General features: G+C 35.4%; 1 protein-coding gene across 1 annotated transcript; it reads left to right on the top strand.

Annotated features, from left to right (window-relative positions):
• The first annotated feature begins 2630 nt into the window (after positions 1-2630).
• Positions 2631-3584, top strand: LOC131484010 (olfactory receptor 9K2-like). Its single transcript, XM_058682305.1, has one exon. The coding sequence runs from the start codon at positions 2646-2648 to the stop codon at positions 3582-3584; it is 939 nt and encodes a 312-aa protein (XP_058538288.1). The 5' UTR covers positions 2631-2645.
• The last annotated feature ends 8038 nt before the right edge of the window (positions 3585-11622 follow it).

The following is an 11622-nucleotide window of genomic DNA, read 5'->3' as shown; positions in this document are numbered from 1 at the left end:
CCATTGTGGGCAGTTTAAGGAATTGGATTCTGGTACATTGTATAGACTGGATAGCCAAGTCCTATTCCATGTGCTTTCTAATTGGAGATGTTGGAAAGTTCAAATGTCTCCTGCTACTACGGTTCTTGGCACAAAATTTGTTCTACCAATGAGATCCCCACAAACTCAGAATTGGAAAGGGTGAAGTGAGGTGGGGATCAACTTTCTGGTCCTTTTGACATTTTCTATCAAGGAAGTGTCACCTTTGGAAGCTTGTGAATACATGTGGGTTATTTTCTGAAGCATTGTTGAGTCCCCAACGTCCTAGAGAAGCTGTTTTGATGGATTAGGAAACAGTGACATCTTTTTGCTTCCATGTATCTGATCCATAGACCACAGTTAAGGTTCTTTATTTTTAAATTGAATCACCAATGGTGGCCTATCTCTGTGAATTTTTCTATATTGCTCTAAGAGTCCTTATAAGAGTGTCACCCAGAAATTCCTCCAGCCTTTCCAAATTTCACAGGCCTCAATTCACCTTAATTAATCATTTCCTGTTCAAAATACTTAAACTGTTTGCTCTTCTTACACTTACCAAACTTCTACTAATACTGTATTATAATAAGGAAAAGCTCTTGTCCCATACGATTTGCTATCTACACACTAAAAAAAGTCCAGAATAATTCTAGAAATAATTTTTAAATAAAAAAAGATTTTTCTAAAAATAGAACTGTAATTAGGTTATGGAAATATTCAGGGGAAAATGGCATTCGTATAATATTAGTTTCATTATATAGAGTATTATGTCTCTTGTTTTACTGTAGTCTTTAGTCACACATAATTATTGAGGATTTTTAAATACAGATCATGATCTTTTATACAATTTCTTACTAAGAATTTTTAAAATATTTTTAAAACTATCATTTCTTCCATTATATTTTCTAACTATTTACTATTTACACATAAGAAAGCTTAGAATTAGTGAAACTTTATCTGGCTTTGTGACTTAGAGTACATTTGTCATATCATGAAATACATCGACATCAGGAAGTACAGGCAAATCATAATTTGGAGTTAACTTCTACCTTTTTTTAAAGCATGGTAAATGTAATTTATGACAATTTAATATATTCATTCATCTTAAACATATATATATATATATATATATATATATATATATATATAGCACAAACGTTTAAATCTGTTTCCTTATGCTTACCAATATGTATGCTATGATAATTACCAGAAAGTTTTTCTTATCAACAAAGAAAATAAAATATAGAGAAGTTTCCCAAAGGAAACACACAACCAGAGAAGGACAGCTCCTTATATTTGGACTATTATTAGATAATTTGCTTATGTCTGAGGTTACTGCAGTCCTCATGGACAACAGCCCTTGAGCCTGCACTTCTGTCTCTGTAATTGACTTTATGATTGCTCCTGTCCCAATGGAATCCGTCACAGAGGATGAACAGAACCTCAATGTGGAAAACTCCTGCAGATAAGAAGAAAGTAAGTACTGTTGATATTCTACCAAGTGATCATGGACTCTGGAGATCCAAGGTTGCTATGGTCCTCAAATATCCATGGTTATCCTATTATCCTTATATTAAGATATATAAGGCATAATAGAATACAAGAAAGGAACTCTCCTTCCTTAAGGAGATCAGAACAGAAGTCTGTTCTTCTGTTAAGTCTGTATTTATGACTTAAGTCTATATTTATATATATATGTCTCTATATATATGTCTATATTATATATATATATATATATATATATATATATATATATATATATTACTTATGTCTGTTTTCTCTGACTAAAGAGTGAAAGCCCTTGAATTGATGCAGCTTTGATAAAAAGCTATTCATTGTCATGTAAGGACTGGAATGGTTATCAGCTTATTTCTCTGCTTCAAAGAAAATAGTTAAGTTAATATGTAATATATTAAATCACACAACTAGCAAGGGAAAGAAAATATATGTAATAAAGCAATAAAAATGCATTTATTTGGGAGGGATATCCTTGAACTGAAAAAATGAACATAGGTTTGGAAAGAGCTTTAGAAAATGATATCTAGGTTTAGGGATTGTTTCGATGTTATTAATTTTAACATACCAATAACTTATCACTTTTTATTCCATTTTTAGAGATGGCACAGTAATAATGGAAATCAAATAGATGGAGGTAAAAGAAGGTAAAAATATTTCTAACTATATTTGTTACTGTCTTTTAATGATTCAGACACTGACAGGCAAGTGATGGCTATAGCACTATCATACAGGTCATATGTATTCCTTGTATTTTAGGTTATATTCTTTAGGTAAAGACAACTATTTAATGATAAATATATTAGGAATAGAAATTCAAAATGTGACTAACATTAGACAATATATTGTTACTTTCTTGGTGAATGCTCAGCAAAATAGTGATCTAAAATAAAATAACCCCTTAACTTCTCTCACTGCTTAACAGAATAACAGTCTCATGGACCTAGTATTACCTAATTCAAACTCCTACTTCTTCATGACATTAACATGGCTTTGTATGCAATATTTAATTAAGATATAACTAATTTATTTTACACTTAAGAAAGTATTTGTGTCACTAGAAACAAAGCCCAGATTTCATTTATTTTCCTTGTGCCTTTCAGCAGGTTGCTGCCATGAGTGAGAGGGGAACAGACAATCACTCGGAAGTGACTGACTTCATCCTTGTAGGCTTCAGGGTCCGCTCTGAGCTCCACATTCTCCTCTTCCTGCTCTTTCTGCTTGTGTATGCCATGATCCTTCTGGGTAATGTTGGGATGATGACCATTATTATGACCGATCCCCGGCTGAACACACCGATGTATTTCTTCCTAGGCAACCTGTCTTTCATTGATCTCTTCTATTCGTCTGTTATTGCACCCAAGGCCATGATCAACTTCTGGTCTGAGAGCAAGTCCATCTCTTTTGCAGGCTGTGTGACACAGCTCTTTCTCTTTGCCCTCTTCATCGTGGCGGAGGCATTTCTCCTGGCAGCCATGGCCTATGACCGCTTCATTGCCATCTGCAACCCACTCCTCTACTCTGTCCAGATGACAGCACGTCTCTGCATGCAGTTGGTGGCTGGTTCCTATTTATGTGGCAGCTTTAGCTCAATTCTTTTGACCAGTGTGACATTTACTTTGTCCTTTTGTGCTTCCCGAGCCATCGACCACTTTTATTGTGATTACCGTCCACTTCAAAGGATTTCTTGTTCTGATCTCTACTTTCTTAAGGTGGTTTCTTTTTTCTTATGCAGCATTATTATTTTGCCTACCATAATTGTCATTATTGTGTCCTATATGTATATTGTGTCCACGGTTTTAAAGATAAGATCCACTGAGGGACGTAAGAAAGCGTTTTCCACTTGCAGCTCTCACCTGGGAGTCGTGAGTGTGCTGTATGGTGCTGTGATTTTTATGTATGTCATCCCTGACAGATTTCCTGAGCTGAGTAAAGTGGCCTCGTTATGTTACACCCTAGTCACTCCCATGCTGAATCCTTTGATTTACTCCCTGAGAAACAAAGATGTCAAAGAAGCTCTAAAAAAACTTCTAAAGAAAAATCCTATTCTTTGATTATTATCTCTTTTTCTCCATGGATACATGGGTTTTGTATTTCTTTCATACTCCTTTTGACCATTAATAACATTCATTCTATTAAACATCATAAATATATTAGCAGAACCTTTTCCTGGTGAGATACCTGGGACATTGTTCATCCTGATATTGGAGATGTCCTGGATATCAGAGAAGCATTTTTCAAGATTTCCCTTCCCATTATCTCAAATAACATTCTATTTCACAGTATTGATTCGTATTTACTTAATGGCTTGCTGCAGAGCACGACTTTTATATGTTAATATAGTGTATAAACAGTTTTGTGAGCTGTTTGTTTTGGGCTTTCTCCTTGCTTTATAACATAATCTCCAACATTGACAAGAATGTCCAACTTTTTTTTTTTTTTGAGCAGCAGGTAAAAATTTATTAGAATATAAGATTAGAAAGGTAGAATAGTAAGAAAGCTCTCTTTACAGAGAGGGAACATTCAGAAGTGAATTCCCCTCCAACTTATTTTTTAAAATATTATGTTTTCTAATTATATAACTACTTTGTTTTAGCATGTTATATAGTTATTGAATTTTCATTTTGAATCAAGTATCTGAAATGTATTATATTAGGAGGAAGTAATAATAAAATACATATAATAATAAATAATAACAAATAATCTTAGCTATAAAGATTAATTTGGGAAATTTTATATCAAATTAACAGGCAGTGTAGCGTGTTCTGAGACATTGCTAATTGCTAAATCCTAATGTAAAGAACCAAAATGGTAGAGAGAGAACTACAAACATTTTTGAGCAACCAGTGACTCAGTTTGGGTTTTCATACATTGTTTCCCTGGGTTAATTATTGTGAAGAATATTTAATAAAGGTATAGAGCAAGTTAGCCATTAACATTGTGTGTTGTCCAAAATTTACTCATCTATACCTGTGAATATTCACTTATTTGATTAATTTATTGGGTGTGTAATATGTCTTGTGTAGGCTCAGGTCTAAATAATCTTATTCTTTAGGGAGCTTATAGTCCAGTGTGAGAATCACATCCTGCATGCAAAACCAATCCAAATCCACAGAATTTTATGCCGAAGATAAACATACAGATTACAAAGTAGGGTGCTTGAGAGGGTGTCCTGACAATTAGGGAAAGTCTTTAGACTGTATTGAAGATCTATTTAAAGGGCTAAGTTTGGAGGCAGTACACTACTATATCAGTTCATGTTATTGATGTGGGCTTGAAGTATACCAATGTAATTGAAAAAAAAAGTTTATTTGGAAAAAATTGTGGGTTAAGTACACAAAACAAAGTAACTGCTTAGTATGAGAAGAGTACACCAAGGAGGTGTGTCTCATAATTTTTGGTCTTGTATGATGTTTCTGGTGATGGTGCCAATGGATAAAAAGTAAAGGAACTCTTAGCAAAGTAGGAATAAGGGAGCATTTCCTTAACTTGAAAAAGAACATCTATAAAAACCATTATATTTAATGGTGATGAAGTAGAAGCTTTCCCAGTCACATAGGAATAAGGCAAAGATGTCCCTCCTCACCACATCTCTTCAGCACCCTTTTGGATGTCTTAGGTAACGTAATAGACAAAAAGGACGTAAAAGTATTATGGACTGAATGATGTCTTCCTAAACTCATATGTTGAAGCCCTAACCTCCAGTACCTTGGTATGTGACTATATTCAGAGATACAGCCTTCAAAGAAGTAATCTAAATAAGGCTGTTACAGCTGGGTACTAATATAGTTTGGCTGGTGTGTTTATAAGAAAATATTAGGACACACATAGAGACATAGAGGTGCATATGGACTCAGAGGTGACCATATGAAGAGGGAACAAGAGGGCAGATGCCTGCAAGTCAAGGACAGGAGCCTTAGAATATTTACTTATGGCACCCTGATTCTGTACTTCCAGTCTGCAAAACTGGGAGAAAAATATTTGGTGGTTAGGGAACCAAGTCTTTGGTATGTTGTTATGGCAGCCCTAGCAAATTACTATAAAGCATTATGCAGAAATGAAGAATACATCAATCTTTGTTCACAGGTGACATTTCTCTATGTAGAAAATCTGAAAGAATTTCCCAAATACCCTCCTAAAACTAGTAGGAAATATAGGAGTGTTTCAGGATACATGGTTACTATACAAAAGTTCATTGCTTTCTATATACTAGCAATGAGCAAGTAGAATTTAAAATAAAAAACACAATGCTATTCATATTGTCACTTTTGCTAACAAAATACTTAGGTATAAATTTCACAAAATATGTATAAGATCTCTAGGAAGAAAAGTATAAAATTCTACTGGGAGAAATCAAAGAAGACCTATATAAATGGAGAACCACTGAATGTTCGTAGAGAGGAAGGCAATATTGACAAGATGTAATTTCTTCTCAACTTGCTCTACATATTCAATGCAATACCAATAAAAACTCTAGCAAGTAACTTTTTTGTTATTGACAAACTATATATTTATATATTTATTTATTTATTTTTCTTTTCTCTTTTTTTTTGTTTTTTTTTTTTTTTTGACAAACTATACATTAAAAATGAAGTTATATGAAAAGGTAACAAGCCAGAATAGCCAACACAATATTGAAGGAGAAGAACAGAATTGGAGGACTGATGATACTACACAACTTCAATTATACACAACTACACATCTACACTAATCCAGATAGTGTGGTATTGATGAAAGAATAAACAAATAGATAACTGAATAGAACAGAGAAACTAGAAATAAAGCCACATCGATAGACTCAACTGACCTTTGCCAAAGGAGGAAAGCAAAGAGGATACAATGGAGGAAAGACAGGATGTTCAATAAAGAGTACTAGAACACCTGGACAGCCACATGCAAAACGGTGAGCATAGACAAAGACTTTACAGCATTCACAAAAATTAACTCAATGGAGCCATAAATTTAAGTGTAAAACACAAAATTACAAAACCCTTAGAAGATAATTTAGGAGAAATCTGGATGACTTTGTGTTTGGTGATGCCTTTTTAGATACAATACCGGGGCATGATCCATGAAAAGCATAACTGATAAATTGAACTTCACTAAAATTATAAAATTATGCTCTGCAAAAGACATTTTTAGCAATTAAAAAGAAAAGACATAGTCTCAGGGAAAATATGTAGAAAAGATATATTTAACAAAGGTTATGCAAAAATGCAAGGAGCACTTAATACTCAAGTATAAGAAAACAAACAACCCTATTAAAAACTAGACAATGACTTTAACAGACACCCCTCAAGGAAGATATGCAGGTGGCAGATAAACATATGAAAACATGTTCCATACCATATACAATGAGGGAATGTAATGTAAAACAACAATGGGATACCACTATGCACCTATCAGAATAACCAAAATGCAGAATACCGACAACATCAAATCATTGCATGTGGAATGACAGGAACACTTAAGCATCACTAGTGGGTAATGCAAAATAGTACAGCCACTTTGGTAGACAGTTTGGCAGTTTCTCACAAAACTAAACACATTCTTACTGATCTATGATCTACCAAGTATGCTGCTTGGTATTTATCCAAAAGAGCTGAAAAGGTATGTCCATACCAAAATAGCACATGGAAATTTACAGCAGCTTTATTTATAATTGCCAAAATTTGGAAACAACCAAGATTTCTTTCAGCAAGTGACTGGATAAATAAACCATGGTATATTCAGGCAATAAAATATTATTTAGTGCAAAAAAAACACCCCACATTGAATTATCAAGCTGTGAAAAGACCAGGAGGAATCTTAAATACTTATTACTGAGTGAAAGAAGCCACTCTGAAAAGAATACCTATGTATGAGTCCAAATATGGCATTCTGGAAAAGCCAGAACTATAGCGTGAGGAAAAAGATAAGTGGTTGCTAGGGCCGTGGGTGGAGGAAGAGATGAACAGCGGGGTAGAAAAGATTTTTAGGGCAAAAGATTGTATGGCTCCATCATTATGGATACATGTCATTTATATTTGTCCAAACCCATAAAATATACGATACCTAGGGTGAAACCTTAGGTAAACTGGATTTTGGATGATGATAGGTGTCACCATAGGTTCATCACATACCAATCTGGTGAGGAATGTTGGCAATGGAGGAAGGTATGTATCTGTGGGGGCAAGGGATATCAGGTAAATATCTCTGTACCTTAAACTTCTCTAAAATGTAAAGTCTTAAATAAAAAAGAAACAAAAAGAAAGAACAGTATACTATTACTACTACACCCCTATTAGAATGGCCACAATAGAAACCACAGACTCTACCAAATGCTGGCAAGGATATGGAGGAACAGTAATCCTCAATCATTACTATGGTGAATGCAAAATGGTATAGCCACTTTGGAAGACAGTTTTTCGATTTCATGCAAAACTAAAAATCCTCTTACTATACAATCCAGTAGTTGTGCTCCTTGATATTTACCCAAACAAGTTGAAAACTCTCACGTCCACAAAAGATCCTGCACATGAATGTGTCTAGCAGCTTTATTCACAATTGCAAAAACATGGAAATAACCAAAATATCCTTTGGCAGGTGAATGAATAATGGACCGTGATGGAATAACATTCAACCCTAAAAAGAAATAAGCTAAGGGGTACCTGGGTGGCTCACTCGGTTAAGCATCAGTCTCTTGATTTCAATTCAGATCATGATCCCAGGGTCCTGGGGGTGAGCCCCATGTCAGGCTCTGTGCAGGGTGGAGAGTCAGCTTAAGATTCTCTCTCTCTCTCTCTCTCTCTCTCTCTCTCTCTCTCTCTCTCCCTCTGCCCCTCCCCCGCTCATTCTCTCTCTCTCTCAAAAGTAAAATAAAGTAAAAAAATTAAAAAAATGAGCTAACTCTCAAGTTGTGAAAGGACATGAGGCGGCTGTAAATGCATGTGATTCAGTGAAAGAAGCCAATCTGAAAAGGGTACATACTGCATGATTCCCACTATTTAACATTTTTCAGTCATTGTACCTTTAAGCTCCCGAATATGTGTTTGAAATAACTTTTGTATTTTTTTGTGTTTTGGCTTGTTTAGTTTTTTACCTGTATCATTCAATCTGTTTGCTCTGAGAAATGCTTCGTGTCCCTTTCCAGAGGCACAAGCTTAGGCTTGTGTGTACTCTTGGATGACAGTGGATTTATTGGGTAAGCTTTGGCTGTGTCCTCCCCTGATCGTTTTCTTGAGTGATGTGCCACTGTAGGTTTCCCACTGAGCATAGAGACTCCACAAATTTTCTTGTTCTATTGTTTTAAAAAAAAATTGTGTGACATCTATTTCTCTATTGTCTCATCCAATTGTTTTGGCCCCCTCTGCAAGGATGATCTTTAAGGCCAGTCTTTGAGGTTTGCTCTAATCCCAGAAGGGCCTTCTTAGCTGTCTCCTTACCTGGTTCTCTCTAGTAAACATCTAGTTGGTCTGCAGTTTGTTTTTTTCTCTCATGGAGCTATCAGCCTCCTCTCAATTTCTTATCACCAAATGTGCATTGTGTTTGAAAGTCACTTATGCTAGAATTATCCCACACTTTGTTCCAAATAAAGTCAGTTCACCTGAGGAGAGTTTGGAGCCTCTGTTATTACTGCCTGCCTTTCATTCCAGGTAAAGCCTGTTCAACTGTTCTCGAACTGGAAAAGAAGCAGTGGCCCATTTCTCTCAGAGAGACACCCTGGTTTTATGAGATTTCTGCTGAGGTCAGTAGCCTATGGTCTTCTAAGCTTATCTCTCCTGGCGAAAAACCTCTATCCTTTGAACCAATGCAATTGAAGTTGGAGCCTTATAATTCTTGGCCTATCATGCTTGGGGTAGACCTTCTATATTATGAATGGTTCCTGAGTAGAGGTAGAGATCTCTAGACATTTTAGTTACTCTTGCCTTGAGTAGAGCTTCTGCAGCATGGAGCTGGAAGGGGTAAGAAATGTTTTCAGCCTGCCACTCTCAAAGTGATAGGGTAGCCCTTGACTGGGACCTAGGGGAAGAGGAGTCTGTACTTGCCTGTGTGCTTCCTATCATGCTGGGCTGGGAGAGGGGAGAGACAGAGTAGGCCCTGGTTCAAATACATGTCATGTGAATGTTCATATTGCTGTTATTCACAATATCTAAAAGGTGATAGCACCTCAATTGCCCATCAGTTGTGGGAGGGGGGAGGGGCTAAATGGGCAAGGGGCATTAAGGAATCTACTCCTGAAATCATTGTTGCACCATATGCTAACTAACTTGGATGCAAATTAAACAATAAATTTTTTTTTAAAAAGCCCATCAATTGAAGAGTGCATAAACAAAATTTGGTGTTTGTGTACAACAGAAAATGGAATGCTACTGAACAATGAAAAGAATGAGTTACTTATACACGTGACAAAATGGATAAATTCAAATTCATTTTACTCAGTTAAAGAAGCCTGCCAGGAGAGAATGAATATCATATGCAGATTAAATAAGTAGATAAATAGATGGATGTGCAAAAAAAAAAAAAAAAATCAGGTCACTGGTTATCTGGGAATGGGATTGGAAGGAGACATGATTTAAATAGGGGCATGATAAATCTTTCTGAGGTGACAGAAAACTTCTGTATCTTGGAGTTCCTGGATGGTCCAGTAGGAGGAGTAGGCAATTCTTGATCTTAGGGTCATCACTTCAAACCCCATGTTGACTGTAGAGATTACTTAAATAAATTTTTAAAAACTTTAAAATAACAGTCCGGTATCTTGGTCTGGAGAGGGTTTCATGATGTATAAAACTGCCCAAAGTCAGAATTGTATACTCTGAATGAATACAGTTGATTTCACACCAACTATTTCTCAATAAAGTGATTGAAGAAAGAATTGGGCAGATCTTTTTTAGGTTGAAGGAGTTGCATTTTAGAGCAATGACTCAGAGGTGTCTCTCTCTCTCTTTTTTGTTTCCGGATTGAAGTTTTAATTTTGGCCTAAAAACAGGAAACTACTGAAGGCATAGAAAATATTTATGATATAAAAAAATCTCAATGATAAAGTAGGCACAAACCTTTTACTGTAATTGTTAGCATAGCAGGTGTGGAGTGAGGATTCACTACCATTAACACTATCATTTAAATTAAGAAAACTTTACTAGTTATTGACAGTGCAGTCATCTGTAATGATACTTTAATGGGAAGTCGTCAGATGAGTTTGAAGAAGTTCCTTTTGTGCATTATGTTTTAGACAAGAGGGTGGGTGAAATAGGTGAAAGGGATTAAGAGTACACTTATTATGATGAGCACTGATAACGATGTATGGAAGTGCTGAATCACTATATTGTACAACTGAAACTAATAGAACACTGTATGTTATAAACTCTACTGGAATTAAAATAAAAACTTAATAAAAAATCATATATCTCAAAATTAAAATATTAGCTATATATTATTAAAATGGTTTTGTATATGACTCCAACTACAACACTGATTTGTTTACAAGTGGTCCTATAATGCATATCATATTCAAAGAATTACATATACATATATATTTATGCATTTCTGAATCTATTTTGATTCATTATATTAACATGAGAGCTAATATTGTCCTTATTATTCAATATATCCCTCCTTTAAGAATTTACACTGTACAGCACATGTATCCTTCTTGAATCAAAAGTAAAAGGGTAAGAGCAATTTCCTAACAGGAGTGAGAATAGAATATACCTGAATGCAATTCCTATAGCAACACAGAAATTACTTGACGTCAGGAAAAGGGAATAGGTCAGAATTGAAAAATTATTGTGCATATCTTGCCATGGTGAGGTCTGTTAGCTTCTACATCAGCCTGAGGATTCTTTCCTGAGTCAGCTGCATGACATTAGACATATATTGTTATAGGTTCAGTGATACATCCGGTGATCTTTCTGGGTGTTCTGATCAAAGATATCCTGGTATGAGCGTGTGTGTGTGTGTGTGTGTGTGTGAGAGAGAGAGAGAGAGAGGGAGAGAGAGAGAGAGAGAGAGAGACTGAGAAACTATGCAAATGTTTGTATATATGTGCATGTGTGTCCGATGGTGGTTGTGGGGGTGCGGCATATGGTGAATATAGAGGAACATTGTTCTCCC

The sequence above is a fragment of the Neofelis nebulosa genome, chromosome 8 (genome assembly GCF_028018385.1).
Source record: "Neofelis nebulosa isolate mNeoNeb1 chromosome 8, mNeoNeb1.pri, whole genome shotgun sequence".
NCBI lineage: Eukaryota > Metazoa > Chordata > Mammalia > Carnivora > Felidae > Neofelis > Neofelis nebulosa.
This window is presented reverse-complemented; position numbering and strand designations above follow the sequence as displayed.

Excerpts from the sequence above, each read along its gene's own strand:
- LOC131484010 (XM_058682305.1), top strand. The coding sequence starts at position 2,646 with ATGAGTGAGAGGGGAACAGACAATCACTCGGAAGTGACTGACTTCATC.